We start from the raw sequence: 27,921 nt of genomic DNA, 5'->3' as shown, positions 1-27,921 counted from the left end.
GAGAGAGATATATATATGTACATATGTATACACTGAAAAGTTTTCCTATAAGAGTTTGACTACACTTGAGTGTTACCTCTTAGAGAACTCAAGAAATTATGTGACCAAAAGTAAAATTATCTTTCACCTTTAATAGAAAAAAATCTTGCTTTTCTTTAGATTGCACCCTCTGAGTTTCAGAAACTCAGCCAGGAAATCCCCAAATGGAAAGAGGAGAGAGAATTCCAAGCATATGGATTAAAAATCCCTGGAAAATGAGATCTACAGTCTTGCTTTTCCATGCATCCAGCTTCAGTCAATTTCTCCTTTAGGTTACAGAGTCGTGAGTGAAGAAGTAGGTGTGGAGCTGCGTACAGCCACACAGACCTCTGCAGGGAATGGCTTACGTTTTTTGAATATCTTTCCCAAAAGCATGTGAAAGGAAAATGTAAGCATGCAGAAATAAGAACATTTCCTCTATTTTCACACCTCTCACCTTGTTCCTCAAAGTGAGTATAGCTAGATTGCATCTCTACCTGTACAATAATTTGAAACAACATAAAAGAATCAAATCTGTGAACACAGTTTAATAAAACTTTCTGCTCCCTAAGTTCAAACCATTTTGCTATTCAAAATAAAGACATCACACCAAACAATAGCAGTAAACATAACTCTCCATAAAATAGACATAAAGAACTTAAATGACTTTGGTCAAAGGTCACAAGAGATCTGTAGGATGGATTCTCTATTTCATGCTCTCTATTTCCAACAAACAGAACACCTTCTATATCATTAAATAATGCAACTTACCACTAAAACTCGCATTGTTTAATGATTTTATGAATTATTTGCATATATTTAGCATACTTTTGTTGGTACACTAAACTAAACTGTTCACTTCAGTGTTCTATACTATCAAGAATGCTATGGTCTCTTATCTCAATAACAGCAAAGTGTTAGGGTTGTTCCTACTAAAACTGTGCTAACATTAGTCTATATTTTTATTTTCCCTTGGAAAAAAATGAAAATGAACTGATAGAAGGTGTAGTGGAGATTACTGTGCCTCCAGCATACACTGGAACATCAGAACACAGCATCTGCTTCTTGGCCTGCTATCTCTGTGCTAGAACTCATTTTCTAAAAATCAAGCAATATCATACTCCTTGACATCAGAAGTACAATCACTGAAGGACAACAGTGTCCTGCTGTGGTACACTGATTGCATCAGCAGGTCTTCTGCCTCCCAGCACACAAAGAACGAGGAAGGCAACACCGATGTGATCTGCTTGCAAGGAGTAAATACCACTCTTAAAGCAGTATGCAACCTTTGTTAAATGCTTGTAGGCTTGGGAAAGGAAGAAAATTAATGCTGCCGGTATTACTGAGAGCTGACAAGTATCTTCGGTGTTCAATTAACTAAATGTAACATATAATTTCCCTTTGAAAATGTTGGAAAAAATCAACTGTAAAAGACTGCAATTTAACATCAAAGTTTAAATAGTCGGGGTTACAATTTTAGAAACTCATTAGTCTGCAGGTGTATGATGATATTCTGAAAAGATGAATGACTAAAAACAGAGTTAAAAGGAAAAGATATCTGAAATCTCTGTTCAATTCCAGGCAATGTTGCATCTCTAATTTCAGATTATGAGAAGCTTTGACAGTTACATCTATTGCATTCTTTATGAAATAATAAGAGGTCACCTTTAACTTAAGGAATTAGAACATTCAATATCTTCTTTCTGAAATGCAGTGAAAGATAAACTGTTTTTATTAGAAAGCTATCACTTAATATAAATAATTTGCAGAGTTTTTTCCCACATGTACTATTGCATGCCCAAATGCACGTAGTCCAACCCCTGGACTGACACTAAGGTCAGAAAGAAAAACATTCCAGACAATTCTCAGGTCAGGGCAATTAAACTAGAGTGTTTACAAACTGGTAAATTTAGCCTATTCAATAACAACAAAGAACACAGTGCCTGAAGGACACGGGACAAAGATTAATGTCATCCCTCTACCCACCAAAAGTAAGCCTGAACAGCACCTGCACCAGAATAAACTCAACAGTCTCCTATCCCACTGCAAGCCCAGCAGTTGGTGTGCCATGTGTTACAAACCAATGTTTAAGTTTCTCCCTCAGATGTACTAGAGACAACTACTGAATTCAAAACAAAGCCACTGATCCTTCTGACATGACTAATTATAACCAAAATACCTTTCATACTCTGCCATACTTTTTGCCAGAGCTGACCCAGGGAGTAGCATCTTCCCTTTAGAATTCATGTCCTATATCCATCCTATACCTGAGAGAGGCAACAGCATTAGAAAACAAGCCAAAAAAGTGAAACACGCTCAGCCAAAATCCTCTTCTCTCCTCAATCAGCATTAAGTTGCAATGAGACTAAGATACTGTTTCTTCCTTCTACAAAAAAATTCTGTTTAACATTTTTATAGCAGCTAAAGCAACAATATATTTTGATTATTTGATGTTTCATTTCATTTAAAAAACATCCAGACCACATGGGACAGCTAAAACAAATGAAACTATGGGCAGAAAAGCATTACCGGCTCATAGCTCTTTCCTTAAGCAAAGGCAAAGTACTTCTGCTAGGTCTCTCTCCCATGTTTATTAAAAGTCTATTTATTATATACTTCAAAGATAATAATTAGGCACTGGTTAAAGTCTTATGAAAAATGATACTTTCATATCACAGAACTGTTAACTCCTCAATAATTTACCCAGTTATTCAATCAGTACCCAGTCTGGAACATAGACTTCCACAGTACAAGCTAACTAGTCTAGGAGAGCACGAGATCACCAAGTTACAGTTCAACTGCACAGTTTTGACAGTTGAGTCCCAAACTTTTACAGATTTTTAGTCACATCTCTGCTTAACTAATTGCTCTACTATGCAATGACAGAAGCACATTACTTTGAAGCCGTGTGCTTTATGTCTTAGTCTGCCTCTGATCCTGTAATGAAACACACAGTCAAAGATACCAGGGTGAAATATAAGAAAAGTTCAGCTATTGTGCTCAAGCAGCAAGATGCAAATGTTTAACCACGTTCCAGAATGGATATGCATAAACAAGCAGTACCTTGGATAATACTAAATTCTGCTTAAACTAAAAGGAACTACTATCCTTCTTGAGAGGTATGGTCTGTAGCTCAAGGACTGGAAGTCATTCCCAATGAGGAAAAGTATAAAAGCCCTAAAAAAACCTCCTAAATAACCAAACAAAACCAAACAACAAACACAAATAAAACAAAAAACCCCCAACAACAGAACAGAAGGCCAGTCAGGCTGGTTGGTCTGACTGGGGCCAGGGAGGATCTTCCATCCCTCAATACCACAGCAGCATGGCAAGAGGTGGCAACGCAGCAGCACAAAGGGAGTCAGACCTTGACTGCCAGCTCACTCCTGCATGGCCAGCAAAGTCTCTCTTTTGGTGTCTTACTGGGATGGTGAGTGTCCTAATGTTTAGTCTAGTAATTCACTAAATTCCAGTTTAGCTTTTGGGTGGTTTACTTACTAGTAAGTAATAACTGTTTTACACTTTCAAGCTGCACACACCCTGCTTGTAGAGTCCCTTTTGAAGATGCCTGGATTATATGCCCCAGAAAAGGGATTACAGCATTACAGATAAGGAATTTGAAGAATAAATGTAGAAGTGAAAACTCCTGAATTGTAGAGATGGGTCTAGAAAAGCTAGACTTTAGTATTTCACTCTTATGTACAATCCTGATCTTTGAAAGATTAAGTTCATTTATTCAGATTTAAACACAACTCTCAATTCCCAGGATTTTAAAACCTTTCTGCTTTGACTCCAATGTTGCTTAAAACTCAAAGTATTTTTAATGCAGCCAGTCTAATGAGACAAAACAAATACTATGGAACTACATTTGTATCTACTAAAATTTATAATTTTTAAGAATATTCTTTAACATGATCATGGCCTGTTTTATTATGCTATTGTAACAAAATAAGCACTGGTGAACAATACATCATTTCACTCCTAAAGCAGGGACACACAATTCTGCAGCTCTGGCATACCCACAACATTAATTCCATTCATTTCATATTAAGTGAACAATTTGTTTACACATACAGGTAATCATGTTTATCATAGAACACCACATAAACATTAATATTAATAAAAATCTTCTGTTCTACAGCTACAGATTTAATAATTCTGTCATGTTTATGTATTATAATATGTTCTATTGCTTCAAAGACAGCATACACTGGTTTTTACTGCTGCTTTTAACCTTTTAAGTAGTCTTTTGCAAGTCAAAGTTACCAGTATTAAGTGAATTAATGGATTGAATAAAAATTTTGAAAACAAATAACCTTTCCCCAAAAAAAACAGTTGTGTTACTCATAGTTATTGAGATATTCTTCTCCGTTTCTTCTTTTCTCTCACACAGAAGTACACTCAGATAGACATACCGAGGTCATGTTAACACTGATTTTCATGCACACTCGTTCCAGTAAGAGCGCTGCAGATTTTTTTCTGCCATGCACCCCTATTTCCTAGTACTGTAAAACCGATTTTCAGAGCCGTATACAATTACTGACACTGATACTTAAGTTTTTACCCAAAACTCATCCCAACAACTTGGTATGATTTGTATGATTACGCAGGCAGGATCCAATCATTTTAGCTCCATCATCGAAGGCCTTTAAGCCAATGCAAGACCACCGGCTTCCACAGATTCTGCACCAGGTTTCAAACCAGGCCACTGTCACCCTGTATTACTGCATATGTTCTTACACTATTTAGGTAGCTGCTACCTTGGAACATTTGCAGTACTTTTTACCTTCATTGTACCTTCCCAGTGATTAGGGATTGGTCTCTTTTGCTGTCCATTTTGGCAACAGAAGACGCACTTAAGCCCTGCATCACAAACACCCTATAGGAAAGTACAGTACAGAGACTTCTGTTTAATGCCTGGCCTTTCCAGATTAGCCTGATGTAAGATTGTAGCACGGTGGTGTGCGCAGTGCCTGCACACACCTAACAGCAGCTCAAGTTCACTGATCCTACTAGATAGTGGACTTTAAGGTCCCACCACCAAACTGACATGACTGACATATATTCCCCTCTGCAAGTGAGACCTCAGAAGCTCCCACCTCAGGCTGCTCCATTTGGGCAGTGAGTAGGCAGGGAAAACAAGCCAGCTAGCAGGGCGTGATTCCTGCCTGAGCACTGTTCTCAGCACGAGCTGTCAGCGCAGTCAGCATTGATCAAAACTGAACAGTTCCTCTTAAACTACTCTATCAACACAGGAAGGCATTCATCTTCCTTTATACGTCACCAGTTTTCAGAAGTGTTTAGCTTTTTTCCTCACTAGAAATTATTACATTTATCATTTATTAGTACTGCAATATCACATATGTAAGTGCTATTCTTGGATAGCACTGTGCTAAGCAGTGTGCAGACACAATTCAAAGACAACCCCCAACACAGAAGCTTGCAACTTAAATAATCCAAGGTGCTTGCCCAATTCACACTGCACTGATAGCTTCAGTTTTCCATTAACATACTTCAATTCAGTGAACCACTCTTGCAGAAACCCATAGGAATTCTGCCCATGGATTTCATTTACCACAGAATAAGGCTTAAAAAGAAATATTGGATATCAATCAGTTTTAGAGAAAAACAACTGCAAGTAGATTCACATTCTATTTTCTAATTCAGGAATGTTCTTGATCAGCCTATTATCTCTGAACTAGTATAACATCACTGTTTTTGAAAATACAAATGTAGATGATAACACACACCAACACTTGCACAGCTAAAATATGAATAAAGTGATGTATCGTGGTCCTAACTCCAAAATCAGTGAGCACTGCACAATGCAGAACAGTGAGATCCTAGGAACACAGACAGAGCCCACTGATAATGAGGAGGAAAAAGGAGAACAAATGCCTTTTAAAAGCCTAATGCATTCCTTCTGATTCAGCTGCCCAAATACATATGTCTAAAATACCCTACAAATGTTTGAATGTAGGGTATCCCACTGGGGGAAAACTGAGTAGATGTCTCTGGGAGGCTGAGTTGCCAGCTGGGGTTGAACAAGGACCATCAGTATAAATGAAACGAAAAAGAGTCTAGATTTAAGTCCAGAAATACCATTGAAGTTTTTCCAAAATACTAGTACCAGGATATGAGAATTCCTGGGGTTTTGTGCCAAAACAAGGAAGAGCCTCATCCTTTGCAATGAATTTAGAAGGCAAAATGTGCTTCCTTCTACCACTCTGACACTCTTCCTTTGACTAACAATCTTTTTTTTTTAATATATAAAACCACTTGAAGAAGAAATACTAAGAGTGAGTTTCTTGGAACAGAAGGTAAGTGATAGACACAACCTTTGGCCTGACTCAGAGACAGTTGCATGTGACAAGCACATGCCTTTCACAGACTTCTGCAGGGGTTATCATGTCAAGGTAAGATTCCCTAATCCCTGCCATACACATCACTCCAGTTTGGTAGTGCCTATTTCTGGCAGCATTAATTTCTTATAGTCAGCAAGACAGATCAAGTCATGCAGGCATAACTGTGCCCTTTTCTACTACCACTAAGAGAAGGAAGATGCCATTTCTAACCTCAACATAACCTGAAAAATGCCAAAGAAGGGATACATCCTCAATAATGCCCTAGTGACGGGACACTCTCCCTCACTGGTCATTGGTGCAGCATGGTAAAATGTTACGGCTCTCTGTAACTGTTGTTGAACTTTGTCACAGATTTAAATATCAAATGTTTCCGTAGGGATTATGTTTTTTTGTACATAGTTGAACTGTACTGAAGGTGATACTATTTGGGATCGTAGGAACAAGTAGTTCCAATACAAGGCCTTTTCAGCTCTGCATAAAAAAACAGTAACAAATTACCTGATAAAAACTAAAGTCACCTATAAATATGTAAAGCTCTACGGGTAGTAAAGATCTGCTGTACTTCCCATATATAACTATATGCAAAAGTTGTAAGCATAGGTTAACCACTAGTGTGATGTGTCTGCAATATTTATTACCCATTTTCTACAAATCACCTACTTTCTCAGGAACAGTAAAAACTGTAGTAAAAACTAAAGCTGATTTTGAACTCTTCAAGGAAAAAAACTACCCAGCAAGAAAAATAAAATCTGAATGTACTGACACAAGTTAAGAGGGGAAGGATCACAGAAAGGGGAAATAAAGAACATATAAAATATTTAAAAAACATCTTCTCATAAAACCACTAATTCCCTTAAACTGTGCCATTCCACAACACTATCTATATGCTGTTACTTACCTTATAGATTTGAATTTTTAGCACAAAATTGTAAATTTCCAATAAAAGCAATTCTTCAATATCTAAGCTCAGAGTTCAGTCAGCATATTGGCTGCTTATTAGCACTGAAGTGACAACCATGGACAAGACTTCTCACTGTGCCCTGCTCATCAGATCAAGAAGCAAAAGAAAATCAATAGTAAAGCTTAAATCCACACTTCAGGGTGCATTTTTCAAACACATTAAACTATTGGAGCAACAAATTACATTTTGAGTGACAAGTTGTTTTTTGCTTCAATACGACCCTATTTTCTAAGGACTGCTTTTGAAGTATTACAGGAAATAGTTTTGACACATTCTGAAATAAAATATTCTGACTTCTTTAAAGTTTTGATTAAAATTAGGGAATAAAAATAATACCATGTTTAAAAATACAAGGATCAGAGGTTTTAACTTTGAATCCAGTAAAGAAATAATGATTAAAAAAAATTCCATAAATTGCTTTCCTATCTGAAAGAATTTAGACTGTGTACAATCATTCTTACTGACCAGACCCAAGATTCTTCCCTGAATTATGTTTTATAGATTGAAGATTAATGAAAAAAAAAGAAATAATTTTGTCTTTGAAAGCCAGTAAGTACTCCTCTGTAATTATTTTCATTCTCTTCAGACTTTTCTTTTTAGAGAAATAGTTCTGATTTTGCTCACCATCCTTGGCAATATACATGAGCTTTTCCACTTCATTCTGCTCTATAACTATTGTACATATAAATCCTTTGTAAAAAAGGTGGAATTAACCTAAAAAAGTTTTCCTAGTCTAGTTAGATGACCCTGAAAAACAGATATAAAATCTTTTTTTCAGTAAGCAAGGAGATTTTTTTTCTCATGTTTTTTAACTTTTTTGTCTTTTGCACTACTTTTCCCAGTGTTAGGTCTGTTATTTTTGGACTAGAGAACCACCAATCTACCTTGGATTGATACATTTTTGGAAGGAATGACTATATCCACTGACACTGCACCAGCTATTGCCACTTTCCATATCTATAAGGCTAATTCTAATAACCCAAACAAACCTGAAGAGTACATTCTTACTTATACTCCCAAAATTATTTTGCTGAGAATACACAAATAGCATAATTCCAAAGGCAAGTAAAATATGAATTTAAAAGAACAGCAGTCAAACTCTATAATAATAATGGCCAGTCTTCGCGAGCGAAGATCCGGGGAAGGTCTTTACACCTTCCAGCCTGCGCATTGGATTTTTTAGGTGAGACACAGTGTGCGCGGAACTGAGCCCACCCTTTAATCCTAAGGTTCATCTGCCGGGGCCAAGCGAGCTTGGACGGTGGCAGCGAGGTCCTTAGGACGTAGGTGGGTTGCCTTTAAGGGCTAACGAGCCCCACCTGCCCGGGAGTGGCCCTGACCGGGAATCGAACCCGGGTCTCCGCGGTGATAGCGCGGCGCCTTAACCACTAGACCACCGGGGGCTCCTGTCAAACTCTACATGCATTAGAATAGGTGTACATAAACCATTTTGTCTTAAGCAGAAGTACAACTGTGACAGACTCCCTTGTTGACTTCATTGTTCAATAAAATACCAGATTTTATGTCTATTGATAACAATTGCAACAAAAATGCAACCAGTTACATCTGGGTTTAGTTATTAACTGCTTTGAGATGTAAATGTTATAAAACAATAACCCAACATTTACAGTTAATCTACAATCAGTTTACAAAACCAGGAAAACCAGTAGGCAGAGAAGTATCCATTCACGGCACAGGTGCAAGTCAAGATGATAATAGGTCATCATTGCTTATTGTTGTTTTGAATATTTAACAGATAATTTTGTCACCACTGGAGAAACCTGACTGCAATTGGCAAATTTAGTTTTAGTGAGCCAAGAGCCAAGAGAAGGTAAAGAACCATGATAAACAGCCAGCACTGTCCATACACAAACACTATTTGATCTGTTGACAGTCATGAGACTGAATAAAATAAAAATAATATGTCATTGTTTCTGACCTTCTGAGGCTAAAAATAGGTTTAAAATTAAATATTGAGGCTTGGGTTGTTTTTGTTTGGTGGTGTTGTTGTTTTTATTTGTTTGTTTATTTTGGTGGTTTTTTTTTTTCAACTAAGAACATGAATCTTCACAATAGCACTGTAGAGAATGCTAAAAGCAATTCCCACAGGAGTGTGGCCTTGGGAGTATGCATGCAGTGTACAAAGTCAAATAAGGTCCTCAAGACAAGAAAAGAACTGAAATACATACTGAGAGGAAATTAGATAGCTAAGAAACATTTTTCCTGCATGAATTACAACTGAAAGTGTCAGTGTATCCACTTGCTTGTATCAAATGAATTCTTAACGTTTGCCTCCCAGTTGTCATGTCTGACCTGCTTACTGGAAACTTCGTGATGGCATCATATTTCCAACAAATAAGACAGATATTTATTTGTAGAAAACAAGGATGAGAAAAAAGCAGAAAAGGATTTCACCTTCACACATTGATGGATTTCTTTTTTCTGTGTGTTTTTTTGGTTTGAGTTTGTTTTTTGTTAAAACAAGGAAAGAATACAGAGCATAAGCTGATGAGAGGAAGAAATTGCTGACTAAACCAACCACTCAGTCTGATCTGACTTCATTGCCAGAAGTTAGAGGTACAAATAGAACCAAAGATAGTGCCAAAAACGTACTCTCTGCAGAAGAAGAAAATCCAGTTCTGTTTTCAGTTCTGCTGCTGAAAATCCACAGTAACTTGGGGCATGTGATACGAGCTGCCTGGATGTACAACAGTGTATTGCAGGAACATGTAGTTCATGTTGCCCTGATACACAGGCACATTATTGTCATGTACTCAGAAAACAAGGTTCTTTCTTCCTTTGCACAGAAAAAATAACAGATCAACAAGAGTGACTACCTTCCACCTAGAAAAGTAGTACACTTCTCACAGCAGAGACAGTCCTACAGAAGAGTGAAGCAAATTTGTCAGATTTTTCAATGACATAATGCTACACATATTAACTTCCTTTTCTTCAGAAACTAAACTTTTCTATTTTAACTGCTATGAACAACTGATGACCATGCACGGAGCTATTTTCAGCAACAAGATCTGTGTGGGAGACTGCAAAAAGTAATCTGGTTGCAGTGCTCATAATTCATATATAGAAGTAACATAGTAAAAAATCTGTTGAGTTAGATCTAACAAAAAATTTAGATTTTCATTATGAAGCCCATATATGACAGAAAACAATATTTTGATGCTGGCAATGAGAAGGTAGATATTAAAACCTATGCAATGTAATATTCCCCTCAAAACAGAAATAAAAATTTGAGCAATAAACCAGCAAGAACTTCTGGCATATTGTGTATGCAACACTTCATGCTTTCCCTACCTTTTCTTTACAGATTTCCTCAGCAAGATCACTCTGCAGCCCTAGCAAACCTGTTTATACTCAATTGGCTGTCCACCTCCATTATCTGTACCACATTCTGCCCTCATGGATGACCTCATACTGAAGTCCTGGAAAATACCTTGCTCACCAACCCAAAGTGTCACTTGCTATAATTAGCATTCTGGGAGCTAACAATACAGACATTAAGGCACTGAGAAAGACACATGTCCTGTCTTAGTTCAGTGTATATCAAGTGATCAGTCAGATGACCATTAAAGTGGTGAAGTCTTTGTTCAGGCAGTCGACTTGTCTGGCTCAACCCATGACCTGTCTCTATCGGGTTGTCTTCAGAGAGATGGATAACAATGCTCTTTCATGTTACCTTCCTCACTATGAAAATCAGTGCTTCCAGATCTCCCTTCCTATTCCCAGGACAGCCTGCAATAAGAAAAGCCTGGCTTTGAATAGAAGAACAATCTCAAAATCAGGCTGTCATTCAGCAGCAACAGCTTTTGCTGAGCACACACAACTTCACAGTAAAGGGCACTGCCTACTTCAATTTCCCCCCTCACTGAAAACATGGAATAGAATGGGAATCTTTCCTATTAAATTTTCAAATCTTTCCTATTTCAATTTTCTATTGAAAATAAAAAATTCCAACATTTTAATCTATTAAATATTAGCACCATCATCCTGTTCCAATTTGGATGGTCAGTTAAACGATTTAACACACCAAAGAAATACTAAAATCACTAGGGCAAACTTTTATGTAAAGCTCCTATACAACAGAAACTTGCTAAGCTTGGTGCTAGAGTGATGCAGAGAAACATTTAACACCATCATATTCAATTAATGTAAATCACCCCTCATCAAACCAAATTCCTAATTTCTTTTAAATGTATCAAAATTCATTATGTTTTCTAATATAGTGTCAAGCGGAACAGCAAATACTCCTTCCAATGATAACATTTATTTTCAGGATAATTTTGTGTACATGAAATAGTCTATTGCAAAAAAAGCACCCAAAATCCTCTAATTAAAGATAAGCAAAAGATCAACTTAACAGCAGTCGGAAAAAATACACTTTATTTTTGTAAACTAAACATTAACTTCCAAGCAAATCAAAGCCATTAAGATCTTGGGAGACATCTTCTAAAGATATGATCTCTACACAGCACAGAAAGGACTGAGTGGCCATATTTGTCCTTTCTCATGATAATGGCTATTGCATCTGTCTCCAACTATGCAAAAAAGGGATGTTTACTTTCAATTGGCAAAGTGTTAAGAGCATTCCATCATGTAGCATTTTCGGGTTTTCTTTGGAAAGCTTTCTTTTAAAATGTACTTCTCTATGGGCCATGGATTTACATGTTTTTGATGGACTAATTATTAACTGGTATTCATAGGCAGTATCATTCATTTGGTAAAACACAAACATATTCTCTTAAGGGAAAAATCTGAGTCAAAACATGCAAAATTGGCTATGCAGCTAACATGACATAAGTATCTAGTTCCCAAGACCAAAATACATGCCATTTTGTGTTTTTCAAACATAAAATTAATAATTAGTTTTAAACATGAAGAAAAATAACCTTCGACTGGACTCCACTCATAGAAGGCTAGGGATATACTAATCTGATGCTCACTTCCATATTTAACTTGCTTTTAGTTGGTTTTTGTTTCAGTTTTAGAGGACTCTATGGCTATCCAGCCTACTGTACAAACCATTACAATATAATAATATAAATAATAATGGCCAGTCTTCGCGAGCGAAGATCCGGGGAAGGTCTTTCCACCTTCCAGCCTGCGCATTGGATTTTTTAGGTGAGACACAGTGTGCGCGGAACTGAGCCCACCCTTTAATCCTAAGGTTCATCTGCCGGAGCCAAGCGAGCTTGGACAGTGGCAGCGAGGTCCTTAGGACGTAGGTGGGTTGCCTTTAAGGGCTAACGAGCCCCACCTGCCTGGGAGTGGCCCTGACCAGGAATCGAACCCGGGTCTTGGCGGTGATAGCGCCGCGCCCTTACCACTAGACCATTACAGTCACTTCAAAAATAGCAACTGCAAATTAAAATATGGAAAATCCATTACTAGTTTAGCAGAGAGTTGAAGAAAATTCAGCTTTTTGCAACCCTGAGCTCAGTTTATGTAACCAAATAAATAACCTTTCTCCCAGGATCACAGCGATGCAGAATGGTGTCACTTTCTACATACAAATAAACACACAAAATTAAAACTTTATGAAAGTGTTGCCTTCACTCTCCCTGACTGGAAAATGGGTGAGGTGGTCTTTGTCTCTTTTATTTGTATTACTTATATATTACACCTTCTTCTCCAGCCATCTATATAAAAGAAATAAGTATATTTTAAAAATGTGTATCAGACAGAAGTTGCTATTTTTCAGTAATTTTCCTTATGAGAGGCACAAGTTTTATAAGCTTATTTTGAATGAACATGTATTAAAAAGTTAATAACACAGTAATTATTTAATGCTGAATAATAACAACTACCATCACCACCAGTTACATATAAAACTGTGATAGCAATGGACGCTTAAGGCATTCAAAATCACTTAAAAAGTGACAGTCTGGGAAACGCCTGAGTAGACACTCAGGAATTCCTGAGCACTAACTCTCTTGAAAAAAACTGGTAGGAACAGAAGTGAAGAATATGAGACAAAGAGGAGAAGATTTACAGAAGTCAATTACATCCGAAAAAAGAACATGCTTATTAAAACATAGCTACTATAGATTGAGTAAAAATCAAGGGTGCTCCTCTGCTGCACTATGGGAATGTTTTGAAACTATGTTATTCTTAACATGGTGTTTTCAGCATATTCTTAAATTATTAGTCTTGCTGTAATATGATGAAAAGACATTGACATAAAGCACCTCCTGTAACAAACTACAGTCCACAATTCTAGCAATTTTAACAATAAAACTACAATAACATGACTCGGTTTATAAGATCAAATATTTTTCTTTTTAACAAGTTGAGAATTAATGCAAGTAGTAAACTACAAAAGTAACAAAAGTGTAACATTTGGGTGCAATTTAACTGATGATTTACATCACCTTGCTGTCACAAGTAACTCCCCTAAATTGCTTCCAAAATGGGCAGACACAGAAAGGAACAGGAAAAATAAAACAGTCAACAACCAGCAGCAGAAATGCCTTAAATATGTGATGATCTTCCAGCTTCGATAAGGAAAATCCATTCCAGGATCCAAGAGCTGTCTCAGGCATTAAATCTGCCATAGAGAATCATCCTAATTGTTTTAGAGTTAATGTATCGCATATTCCTAAGCAATCTTATGCAATCAGAAGCTCATTTCTTTTTTTTTGTTAAAGCTATGTTTGGGAAATTCAGTTTCAAGCTGTCAACACTGATAGCCATTTATTCTGCACCTACACTGAAGTCTTTGGGAAGGGGAGCTTGGAAAACTAGACAAAATGAACACAAGTCTGACTTTCAAAATCACTTTTTCTGATTTTCAGAGGGGGAAAGAAAGAGTTATATTACTTCAAGTATTCTGCCTGTTCTCCTTTACTGATCTTGCCAATTTCTCAAACGTATTTTGTACTGTTTTCTTAACAGCAAAATAAAACCCAAATTACACCCCCAACCATTTTCCACTGGCTATTTCTTCCATTCCATCCTCACTAGATTTATATTACAAACAAAATAAATGAAAATTCATATCAATGCAAAATATCAACAGTTACTCTTAAATACATTTTATGGTATCTCTCCACTGTTTTAAGTTATATCAAAACACTGAAATCAAATCGTAATGCTACAGTAAACAGTGTAGCACAAACCTTTCTGCAGAAGTCCTTCAGACTAAAAGTCTTGACAATCTCTGTCAAAGAATATAACCCATCCATCGCTCAAAATATCAAGGACTAGGAAGCCCCATTCTAATAAATATTTAGGTCCCATGAATTCAAAACTTAAGAGACAAAACAATAGTGAAAAAAATAGAAACACGGACAGAAAGAACTAAGCAAGCAAAACAACCTTACCTTTCACAAGCTCGGACAGTCCATGCAGCAATTATCCATAATGAGATACTAAAAACCAACAGTACAGTTCCTGGACATATTGTCATTAGAGTCTTCATAACAAAACGGGTATTGAAGTTTATCTTATTTAATGCTCCAATGCTTCTAGATGAGGCATCAGTGAAAAGTTTGCTATGCAAAAGCATAACTCTGGCAATAAGATATAGTCTTAAGAACATTGGTATAGATAAAATAATATCCACATCAGCTGTTGTTGTGGATGGAGCGTAAGAAAAGGCGAGCCGGGCTGTCCATGTGAACGTATAATTCCCAGGTATGGGATGTATAGCACACACCAGTATTTCCAAGCAGATAAAGAAAATACGCTCATAAGTCATGGCTATTCTCCAGTCATCTGCTCCATTGTCCACCATGAACAACTGAAATAATAAAATATAAGGTTAACTTTAGTACATTGTTAACAAAACTTCTTATAATTCCACTTTAAAATACCACAGTTTTCAGAGCTGCCAATGACCACTAAAAAAAAGAAAAAGTACGCCATTTCAGAAAATGGCATTACTAAATCACTATGATGAGGAAGATAACTCTGGTTAAGACAAAACCAATTTTATCAAGACCTATTTTTAAAACTGCATGTGATACTACTTTTCCATATATTATTTACTAAGAATTCTTCATATTTTGTTTAATTGTAATTTTTTATAAAATAAAATTCTGGACCAACTAATTTTTGTCCATTCAAAATCAGTTGTATACTCTAAGTTCATAAAACTGAGATTTAAATGTTTTCAGAATGGATATCTAAAATAGAAATTAAAAATACTTCCTAAGACGTTAAGCCTGCACAACAGTATATCCATGTTTCAGCCAGGGTGATATTACAACTTTTGTCTTTAAGGCACCAATACTGACCAATGTAAAATGTAAAACTACATAAGAAAGTGCACAAAGATTCAAAATGATATCTCATCATGAAAATATGAAAAGTAATGTCTCACAAATATCAGAGTAGCCCAGGCAGCCAGGAGATGTCCACTAGTAGCTGAATATTAAATGCACATGTTGGTTGTTGCACAATCAAGGCCTTCAGCTTGCCACCCAGAAATAAAGGTTCTAAAACATTTCACCCTGTTTAGGAAATTATGTTCCTGATGATTTACTAAATAAATAGTTAATCAAACAATACCTGTCACTAACAGAGAGTTGAGGTATGCAAGAACTTGCAAATACACAACTTTTTAGAGAGGCACATAACCCATATCTACAAAGAAAATACAATATCACTGACAGAAAAAGACCTTCTCATCAAGTACAGTCTGAATCTAAACAAGGCTGTTCAGTAAATAACTAATAGGAAATAAAAATACTTTTGCAGGATTTTTAAAATTTGATTATTTCAAAATGATGGGTGAAAAGGCAAAGTACACAATGTACTCCCTAATGTAAAAGTACTTTGAGCATGCTAAACACTACACACGCAGTGGAAAAGCCACTCATCTGCACTGCTCTCTACCCCTTTCCATCTTTCAGGAGTTTAAAAGTACAAGCCTCATTTCTCTATATGTGTTTTTTAGCAATCAAAAACACACTCTACGTGCTCCTCACAATAAGTTCAGTTTGTCTTTCATAAAACTGCTCTATTACAATTGTTTAGAGTAGTGATAACCTTATATTAACTTTATCATAGTTGAAGTGATACTAAAAGAAATAAAGTTTACCATAGTAAGGAACACAACAAACCAAAATAAATGTATGCCTTTGTGGACCTTTTTTTATGTTCTTTCCCTCCATCTTACTATAGGCAGTGTCAGTGACAAGATTTTGGCACTGGGGGTGGCTGCAGGGGTGGTGTCACCATGAAGAGGTCAGGAGCTTCTCTAAAATGTACCCACCACAGGACATAGCTGAGTTCACCACTGAAGCTTGTGGTGCTTCTGTGAAAGCATATTTAAGAAAGCATATTTAAGAGAGTGCAAAACTCTGCCCAGGCAGCGAGCAGTGAGAGAAAAAAAGTGTGAGAAACAACCCCCGAAATGCCAAGGTCAGAGAAGAAAGGGAGGAGGTGCTCCAGGCACTGGAACAGAGACTTCCCTGCAGCCTTTGGAGAGGACCATCACAGAGGGATTTTCCTGAAGCCCATGGAGAGGACCACTCCAGAGCAAGGTGGATATTTCCCAAAGGAACTGTCACCTCACCTGCACAGAGCCCACACTGCAGAAGATTGTCCTTACAAGAACATGGAGGATTCATGCTGGAGCAGATTTACCCTGAAGGGCTGCAGACCATGGGGAGGACCCACACCGGACCACATGAAAAGCATGAGGAGAAAGGAGTGGCAAGGAGAAACTGTCATGGACAGACTCCCATTCCCCATAACCCCTGTACTCAAGGAGAAGAAGTTAAAGGAGTTGGGAATGAAGATGTTCAGCTTGGAGAGAGTCGGGCAGGGCACATTGGTTTAGTTTCTGCTGTTATTCCTCACCATCTTACTCTACTTTTAAATGTCAATAAATTAAAGTAATTCTCCCCAAGTTGTGACTGTTTTTCCAGTGCCAGTAATTGGTAATGGAACTCCCCATTTTTATTTCAATTCACAAACCTTTTAATCTTATTTTCTCCCGTTGAAATTGAGGAGGGTTGAGGAGGGAGAGCAAAAGAGCGGCTGTGTGGGGGTCTAGCCAAGGTCAAGCCACCACACGTACATACAGTTCCTACCTCCCCTGCAACATTATTGAAGACAAAGACAGTGTTGAATTAAGCTAAAGAAACACATTCAATGGACACAACACGAGCACATACACTTTCTCGCTCCTGTGGTCTCTCTGCAAATTTTGCGTACTAGACACATGAATTGACACTGGAAGGCCAATTTATGCCTGTCTTACTTCCAAAACAGTGCTGGTTTACACTTAGCAAATGCAGTATTTGGTATGAAGGGTCAAACTTTCAAAGTACTGTAAGGCTCCGGTGCATTTCACTCTTGTAATTAGCCCATAAATGCTGTCAGTCAGATCACAGAAGTGCTACATCAGTTACAAAGAGATCCAGGTATTTAGAACACCCAGAATACAGATTGACTGAAAGCAGCTTGACTGAAAAAGGGAGATAACATCAAATGTCTGAAATGCTGTGTGGGTTTCCAGTGAAAAGAATAAATTAACAACAGATTTAAATATTTCAATTCTAAGATACATATCTAATACATGTCAAACTGGCAGAGTTAAAAAGTTTTAAAATCTGCTGAGAAAAGCGATGGTCTTTTCTCCTCCCCTTTTACTTACCATCTTCACAGATTTAAAAAAGAATTCTATATGCAGAAAGTCAATTCAAGAAAAATGACACCTTCAGTACTAGTTCAGTGTAAAAGATGAGAATAGAAGAATGTTGAGTTAAACACAGGCATTAAAATTTGATCTTACAATTTTCACAGAAGAAAATGTTATTTTATCACTCAGTTTTTTAAAAACTTTGAGATGTCATTGTGGAATATGTACTTGATAACAAATTCACCTGTCAGCAGAAGAAAACCCAACATACTACACAGAAAGAAATTTCTCTGTAGGGCTCAGTGGAAGGGGTCATGCTTACAGACACAGAAGATATTATCAACCTTGCTTGACCTTAGCTGAGCCAATTTCTTTTAAGGTAAATAATATTTTAAAGTGCTAATATCTTCAGTTGTCATATAATGAGATTTAGGAGGTGAAAATATGAAAGGCAGAAAATACCAGTCACAAAGGACCCCAGATCCAGTGCAAAGATGTCTATTTCATAAACATATGGAACATTTTATTCCATATTTTTATTTCTTTAATATTTCAAAACCACATTTATGAGGTAGACTTCCTTACAACTCTTTGCGTCTAAGTTCAAACTATGATGGATATCAAACATTATAGAACATATGAGCCTCTAATACACAGTCTGAATAACAATTAAGTTCAGACATAAGAAAATGACACAGAAATTAGTACAGGATTTCATGTTCATTTAATATACTTTCAATCATGCAATCTTCTAAATGCAAGACTCCCTTTTAATTTGGAAGATACAGATATATTTGTGCATGCCTGTGTGCTTGGCTAAGTACATTTCCAGTTTGGGAAGTGAGGAACATAAACGAATGGAGAAGAGAAAGGACAGTTGAACAGCACAATTTAAAGGTTATTTACACACAGTCTTAGATGCTTTCAGTTAATCCTGTTATAATAACCATGCATTAATTTCAAGATACTACTCTCCATTTGAATAGAGTATGATGTTAACAATAAAAAGAGAACATAATAAAAGAGTGAGACAACTTTTCCTATAGATTTGAGTCCTGCACAGAGAATGACAAACTCCAGTCAAGGTTAAAGATGTTATGCCAATTCACAGCTTTCAAATGTCGTGTAATTATTCAGTATTAAAATCTAATGCAAGCACTTCATTAGTGTACTGCAAGGTTCTTCAAATACAGAACTTTCATATACCTTTACTAAGTCTGCACTCTGTATGAAAAATTCTAAAGTTATTTTCAATTGGAATCATGTAATGTATGCATGTAATGTATGTATGTAATCTATGTATGCATATATGCGTGTAATGCATGCATATTATGTGTAACTGTAAGACAAAGAATCAATCTTTAACTTCAAATAAACTTGATATTTGTAATGCCACACATTAAAAACACTAAATAAATATAATATCATAGATATTTATATAGGTATGTGCACATTTCATGTAATACCATAGGAAAAAAAAGAGAAATATATTCAAAGCATACAGATTGAACTCAATGACAAATTAGATCAGAAACCCCACAAAGGACAGAAACAAAAGGAGAGAAGTTAATTTTCTAAGTCATTAGTAAATAAAACATTCATAGCAGGCTACCACAGGTTGTTAACAAATGTAAAGAACAAGGAAACTTGTCTGTTTTAAAAATGCCTTTACAGGTAAAACAACAGGTTTGAAAACTACTGCTACCTTGCTCTAATACTGTGAGGATACATTAGTACAGGAGTAAAAAGGAAGCAATAAACAGTGATACAGCAGCATCAGCTGTAGTCCTGGAAGCACTCCTTGGAGAAATAGAAACAACTTTACTTACAAGCAAATTTTTGCAACTGTTTAATTTAAGAATCAAAATTTAAAATCGTCAGATATTGGAGCCACTTAACTTTTATAAAAGAACTGATGGGATTACAATCTGGAGTAGCAAAATATAGCCTCTGGGGCTGCTGACTTACCAAAACTTTTGAGTAGTCATTTTTCTATAGTTTGGAGGGGACAAAATATCATTTACACAACTAAAAGAAAGCCATTATGGTACTCAGGGAGGAAGAAGATCCTGCTTTTGTCTCCCTACTCCAAACAGCCAAGTTATTGTCCCACAACATCCCATTAAGACAAAATTATTTAAAAGTATATGGTGATGGGAGACTGGTATCTCAGGCCTTTAGCTCAGTTGCCTCTAACTAGAGGATGAAAATTACCCTCTTACATCATCAGAAGGCAGGTAATCCAATGGTCTGTAAGTTACCTAAAGGCCTGTGCTTGACCGTGGAGAGCCTGCAAGAGTTCCTGGCAGCTGCTGTATTCCTTATCTTAAATACAATGCCACAGATCAGAGACTTTAGTGGGTTTAATACATATGCAAAGTCATGAGGCATCAAATGCCCCCTACATACAAAACCTAGAAGCAAAATAGTTTGAGGCTTTTGTTTTTGTTTTTGTTTTTTCACAAAATTACATGAGGGATTAGCTACCTTGTATTTGCCAGAATGTTTCTCACATCCAAAGTTGAAGTCAAACTTTCTAGTAGGTCACTAGAAACTGATCAACAAGAACTTGTGGATACAGCTATCTATTGAATGAAATATGCTTAGTTCATTCAAATGAGGAAGGTAGACTACTCTATGACTTATACAGGTACATGGGCATACAAACACATATACCCCTCTCAGTCATAAATGTGCCAATTTAAACAGCAGATTGCAAAACTATACTTGCATTGTATACTTTTTTAGATTTAGCATCTCTTTGCAAAATTAGTTTTTTCAAAATTATTAATATTTTGCTATAAACACTGTGTACATCAATGTATGTAAAGCAAACTTCATGCTAATGTATCCTGGTGGCTAAAAAGGCTCAAAATACTTGTCTCAAATACTGCATTTAAACAATACTGTCTCAAGAAGGGATACGTAAAAAAGGTTCAGAGCATTTATAGTCTTTGTGAACCGTATTTTCAGGAGTGCAGTACCAAAAACTTCACACTAAAATACATCTAAACTACACATCTTGCTTACTCTGACAAGTCACACATAACCATAACCATTTCAAAAAACAGATATGTGTTAAATAATGCTCTTACCAGATTTGTCTGTCTTTGTCCCTCAGAATATTATAAAAAATATATATACATAAAAAGATTTGAGACTTTTTAAAAAGAAAGGAATTTATAATCAAATAAACTAACATAGCATTAAAGTCTTCATGAGCCCACACAGTTGAATTCTGCCTACCCATATTTCCCTTCTGGTTTAAACCCCACACTGACAGTATTTTCTTCTGTAGCTTTTTCTCTCTAAAGATATTCAGAAGAATCCCTCAATATTCTTAAATGGTACTGGCCAGATTTTCAGCTATACTTTTCATCTCAAACAACTACGGGCTTTGAGCTTAACCCCTTGACAGCCTACTACGTCAAATGACCATTACAGCACTCAGCAATCGGTGGGACGTACGTAATTTCATTTCATATAGGTCTGTCCATGTGTATATATATATGTGCTCTAGGGACTTAAAGAAAGTGAGATGTCCTGAAAATACCATTAACTTTCTATGCTGGTTATAGTACTATAAACTGAAATCCAAGGACTACAAAGAGGGAAAAAGAAAAAAAAAGACATTCCAACATATTGGGATTTGTTTGCAAATGCTAGGGAGAAGAACTCCCTGAGATAATTATAGATTGAACTAGGAAATCATTACAAGCTTGTAAGTATATTAAAAAAAAAAAGTCAAAATAATTAGATAATGAGCTTACTATTACTAATACAAAGAGTTGATTGTAAACAAAATTAATATAAAACCAATTTTTCTCTTCACTTTCATTATTAAAAAGCTATTTCACAAGATGATCTCCTAGTGCAATTCAGTTTGGACTCTTGCTTGAATAATCACAGCTGAGCTTCCTCAGATCTGTAATCAACAGAGAGATATTTAGTTATAGGAATTTTTATGAACCTATAAATAAATCAGATCTCCATAAATAAAAGTCCACCACTCTGGGTTACTATATTCATTTGAGATAATCAACAGAATAACCAGTAAGTGACTCAGTTAAACTGACTGAATCAAGAGTTTCTACTCAGTCAATGTCTATGAAAGGTATTTCTTAATTTTAAAAATACTCTTAATTTAACAGCTATTTCATTACACCATATCCTACCCACTCCAGTTGCTTAAAATACAATGAGAATAAGCTCCTTAAGTTACCACATGTAGAAGGCCTCCATGCAGCATCAGCAGTTCCCAAATGTTTTGTGCCTGGGTTTGACAGTCAATAATGTTCTCCAGAAACATCATTACTTAATAAAGCTCTGAATATAACTTAAGTGCAAGAAGAATAACAGAGAAGGAACAAAACTGGTGGGAATGGTGATACACCTGAAGGCTGTGTTGCCATTCAGCAGGACCTTGATAGGCTGGAAAGCTGGGTGGAGAGAAACCTAATTCAATAGTTCAATAAAGGCAAGTGTAGGGTCCTGTACCTGAGGAGAAATAATCCCAAGTACCAGTACAGGTTTGGGGCTGACCAACTGGACAGCAGTTCTGCAGAGGACATGGGAATCTTGGTGGATGACAAGTTGGCCAAGAGGCAGCAGTGTGACCTTGCAGCCAGAAGGGCCAATGGGATCCTGGGGTGCATCGGGAACAGTGTGGCCAGCAGGTCGAGGGAGGTGATCCTCCTGTTCTGCTAGGCCCTACCGAGGCCACATCTGGAGTACTGTGTTCCATTCTGGTCTTCTAAGTTCAGGAAATACAAGGATCTATTCGAGAGAGTCCAGCAGAGACCACAGAGATGATGAGGGGTCGGGGGCACCTCCCTTATGAGGAGTGACTGTGGGAGCTGGGCCTGTTTAGTCTGGAGAATAGAGGGGATCTCACCAATACATATCTCAGAGGGGGATGTTGAGAGGATGGTGCCAGACCCTTTTCAGCGGTGCCCAGTGACAGGACAAGGAGTAACAGCCATAAGCTAAAACACAGCAAGTTCCACCTCAACATGAGGAAGACCTACTTTACATTGGGGGCGGCAGAGCACTGGAACAATCTGCCTAGGAGTCTCCCTCTCTGGAGACATTCAAAACCCACCTGAACAGGTTCCTGTGTCACATGCTCTAGGTGATACTGCCTTAGCAAGGGGATCTCCAGAGGTGTCTTACAACTCTCCCTATTCTGTGATTCTCAGATTCTGTGATTTGAGATAGTTCTCCCACATAAATATACGACCTGGGAAAACAGGACCACTTCACTAAAATAGTATTCATCTTTTTCATGCTATTTATTATTCTGTCATTTAAAAAGCAGGGTAGAAATAACAAAGGAAATAAAAAGAACATGTATGTTACTACATAATAGATATAGTTACTAAACAATACAATGAGTGATCCAAAGCAATCCACAAGAGCACTTCATACAACTGACCCCTGGGATGGAAAAGATACATAGTTTTCAATATCAGCTTCCCCCTCTCCCTTCCTCATCTTTCCCCCATCCCCAGCCCCCCCAGTATCTCCCTTCTTTCCCCTCCCAAGAACCTAAGGACTGAGCCAGGTTCTTGGGACGTAGCCAGCCCTCGGGAAACATTTCAGCATGTAACCTAAACTAGCCACACCACAACTTGTTCAGGGAGTTCAGCTTCCACCAGCTGCAAACCCACACTACCCTCTGCTTTTGCTCGCCTCATCTGGCTCACTCCCCCTGCTAAAAGAGTGCACCAGAACATTAACTATTTACTACATCTAAAAGGGAAAGTTGCAAAGAAATAGTAAATGCAGTTCTTAGGTCCACTTTCACAGATATAAACAAATGACCACACTGAACAAAACATCCTGTTAATACAATAATCTCTAACAACAACACCACCAAAAAAAAACTTCAAAAATGCCTTCAGGTCTTTTAGGTCTGCTTCAGCTACTACAGTGAATGTAGTAGCATGAGAATGGAAACACTGATTTCAAAGTAAGGGATGATTTTAGTTTTGCACCAAAGCAGCATATATAAAGAAAACTTCATATATAAAGAACATCTGCCTATAAAATAACTGCTATTTTGTAGAACTAATTTTTAGAATGTACTTACTAAGAAACACAGTGGTCTGTGTTACGTTTTTCCCCATTTCAAGTACCTCAGAAATAAAGTAACTGATACTATATTCTTGCAGAAACAAAATTCACTGCGGAGAACCATCTACATTCCAATATATTTACAGTGTTAATTTTAAATAATTATTTTATGATCCTTCATTTAGGATTTGTTTTTCTTCATTCAGTACTAAAAATAATTTGTTCTACAGATCACCGTACAAAGAAACACCATGTCTCAAAACAGCTGCCATCTGCCACTGCGAGAAACATCTCACTCTCTTCAGGGATGCTCAGTTTCATTACTTCTAAGAACACTTGAACCAATTAAAAAGAAGGATCTATTTTCTGAAGAATTGGCAATATTTTTGCAAGGGAAACAGAACTTAAAGAAAGAAATAGTGAATGCGAGGCTAGATAGAATGAGTTAACTCATTCATTCTGCCAAAGGAGTACAACAGTGACTCTAAACTAAGGAATTTGTTTTTAAGGAATGACTGGTACCAAAACATCACATACACAAGAATCTGTCTTCTCAGTTCCTCCTTTAGTGTTTACTTGTGACATAAATACTTCAGGGATTTTAGTAAGTTTGAATGTTGGGGGGTTTTTTGTTTGTTTGGGGGTTTTTGTTTGTGTTTTTGGGGGGTTTTGTTTGTGTTTTTTTAAACTGATTATATTTTTGTTTGAATGACAGTGGGTGAGTACACATCCACACCACAGGAATTATAAAATCCCTGTAAAGTGTTCTTACTGTGTCAGAAATAGTTTAACCAGGAACTTCATTTAAGTGTATGGTCAAAACAATACAGAAATACAAAAATCTAACTATTTGTTGTCCTAGAGCATGATCACTTTAAATAAGGGAAAGTATATTGTGCAGAAGGAAAAGCAGAATGGAGTTAGAAGTACTTGTGTATTTAAAAATCCTGATAAACATAGTCATGCACTAATGCCAAGTGTTTTGAGGCATTCAGTCTTATTCAACCTAAATGATTCTATGATTCATGCAAGAAATGCCGCTGTAATTCATCCTGGCAAGTAAAATTGTGAGGGGGCAACAACAAAGCAGACAGGGATATAATACCTTTTATTCATGAAGGCCTAAAGGGGGCTTCTGGCTAAAACATATAGCAGATAAAGCCTTCAAACTGCTTCAAAGATTAAGTTAAAGTATCTTTAAGAAGGGTAGCTTTCAACATGAGGTTAATAAACATAGGCATGAGTTTATTTACAAGTATTTACCTGTATTTCTTTATAGGTAAATACTGTTATACTTGATCACTACTAATTATGACTGTAGGTGCTTCCCCAGGAAAAAAAAGTCTTAGCATATGTCTTAGCACACAAAGTTCTTTTTGCTGCCCATTAATTATTCGAATATTACAAGTTCATCAAATCTGTTGAGTTTACAGCAGCTATATGGTAAAAAATGCTCCATCCTCAAAGCTATTGGTTTTTTTAAGATATGTGGCATAAAAAATGGTAATTAATATTGCATCAGAAATACCATAAGAATAATTTTGATTAATCCTTTATTAAGCTTAGATGCTATCAGTGAATGCTCAGGATCGTTATTTATAGTCATTTTTATTATTTGTTGAGGTAGGAGATAATTTATTTTGTGCTGTCTAGCCACACCTGGACATTCAGTGTTTCTCCAGGTTCTCAGACTGAAATCAGAGTTCTGTGGATGCAACAGTGCAGAATGAATTAAAGGCGTGCCTCATTCTCTGGCTGCAACAGATCATATTCTTAAAAGCATAAAAACCTTCACAAGACAAGAAATACTATTCAATGCTTAGAATGGATCTCAGTTTTGTTAAGGGGTTGAATATGAAAAATTGCTTCATAATGTATTTTTCTAGTGAAAGACACTACCATGAGAGGTCAGGGGTAGGGCAGGTGTGAATGTCTCTATACACCTGCACCTACAGAAGCTGCAGAGCTATGAAAGATGGAATAAACAACTTAAATAGGAATAAAATGCTTCATAAAGATTTCCAATAGTATCTCATTAGAACACTTTGTGGAGCACTGCATTCATTTTACATTGCAGTTTTTGGAACATCCGCTAAAGCAGGCATATAATTCTTGAAAATTATAGGCATAGCTAGATAGCAATTACAGTGTCTTATTTACATGACAAATGACTGATCTGAACATAAGACTACAAGATAGGCAAGCCTAAGCTTCAAATCTAGTTACAAAGCCATCCCCAGATTACTTCCACAGCATTTGAACTCTTGGTCTCAGTATTTCCTTTTGTAAAAATACCATTTAAGTGACAGAAAAAACGTGAGGACTTGTCCAGGTAATTCCCTTTGACAATGAAAACTAGAATATAAATATTTCCTTTTTTCAGGCTATCTTACACCTACCCATCAAACCACAGAATGACGTGTAACTGTTTATGGAAGATACGCAGCTACATTCTGAAATGCTACTGGGAACAATACTTATTGCAGAATACAGATAAGAAAGCTCAGGAAGCTCTTTATCCACAGCTGGCAATAAAATCTATGAATATGAGCCCATATATATTAACTTTTCAATTATTTTTTATTTCAAATGTGCTCTTTTACAAACAGTGGTTTTGCAAGAAGAATTATACTTAAGAGTCCCATATGTAAAGCCTTTAACTCTCTATTTCTGACCCTGATGGCTCCCGCAGCCTTCAGTAACTTCGTGACTCTGTTCAATTAGAATTCAATAAACAGTTGTATCCAATATATAGCTGTTGGTCAGCTATATAACACAGAACCCAGCTCTCCCCTACTCATCTGGAAAGCAGCACAGTATTAGCATGCAGAGAAGTTTAGAAGCTGCCATTTGGACACAAAATGTCCTTGTTTTAATATGGTTCTTTACAGAAAAAAAAAACCAAACAAAAACAAAAGCCAGAGCACATTACCCTTAAAAAGACTAAGGATAGTGACTTTAAAACATAAAGTTATTTGAGGCTTACCCTTTAGCTTCACTTTATATGGAATTAAGAGAGGTGTTTCCATCTGTCATGAAAAGGTTTAGTATTTCCTTTAAAGGAATTTACTTCCAAAAGATCTGTCAGCCTCCACCAAAATGAAAGATAAAGAAACACCTTAGAAGATTCAATATTGCTTTTCTGAACTCACTCCTCTTCACTCCTTCATGAACTATCTAATATTCACACCCTTTAGCATTTAAAATGCCAACAGAAAACAGTGTTTATTAAGGGCTGTTTTCGCACAGATGGAGAAGCACAATTGCACAGACTGTTCAAGTTACAAATGTGTGACACCTTGCAACTATGAAAATATTTATGTATCATATTAACTGAACAATTCAGTTTGCAAAAGCCTAGGTTCACATAAACCCTTTTAAAGTATAAAATGTTCCTGTTTCACCACTCCCTCTACAAAAGAATTATTTCTGAGCTGTAAAGCATGTTCTTATGACAGTCTCTCCTACCTTTTGACAGATAAAAGAAGAAATTTCTCAATGTGACTTTCATAAAATAATGGTACAAAGCAATTTTATACAACCTAATCAAAAATACACTGAGACATAGGTATTTCTCACATCATATTTTTTGAATGGAAGTTTTTCCATTCACGTTTTTCAATGTAACATAAAAAATCCCATGCATGGCAAAAAGGTATATTAAATTCTATTGATGTGTAACATGATGTGTAACTTTTTTCCTTACAACAAAGCTGTGGAAACTTTTTATAGTGACCAATATATCCACCTTACCTGGAAGCTAGTTACAAGATCAATTTCCAACTCTTCTTTTATGGTCAGCTTATATTTTAAAAGGAGTTTCATAGGCTCAGAGCAGTATTTCATCCTCTAATAAGGGAGTGTAACAATAACTTTCATCATCAAGGGGGGAAAAC

At 36.6% G+C, this 27,921-nt stretch overlaps 1 protein-coding gene across 2 annotated transcripts in view; it reads right to left on the bottom strand.

The window, feature by feature from the left end:
- Positions 1-27,921, bottom strand: part of KCNN2 (potassium calcium-activated channel subfamily N member 2) — a 73,840-nt gene that overhangs the window by 38,292 nt on the left and 7,627 nt on the right. For both annotated transcript variants that reach the window (XR_007630640.1, XM_050330188.1), the window contains exon 3: positions 14,682-15,100. Coding sequence is in view for 1 of the 2 variants with exons in the window: in XM_050330188.1 (XP_050186145.1) it covers positions 14,682-15,100 (419 nt within the window). In the remaining variant the exon portion in view is untranslated. The remainder of the gene's footprint in view (positions 1-14,681; positions 15,101-27,921) is intronic.

This window comes from Myiozetetes cayanensis, unplaced genomic scaffold (genome assembly GCF_022539395.1).
Source record: "Myiozetetes cayanensis isolate MyiCay16 unplaced genomic scaffold, myiCay2020 scf4, whole genome shotgun sequence".
NCBI classification, from domain to species: domain Eukaryota; kingdom Metazoa; phylum Chordata; class Aves; order Passeriformes; family Tyrannidae; genus Myiozetetes; species Myiozetetes cayanensis.
The sequence above is the reverse complement of the archived record's forward strand: the minus strand, read 5'-3'. Positions and strand labels throughout refer to the sequence as shown.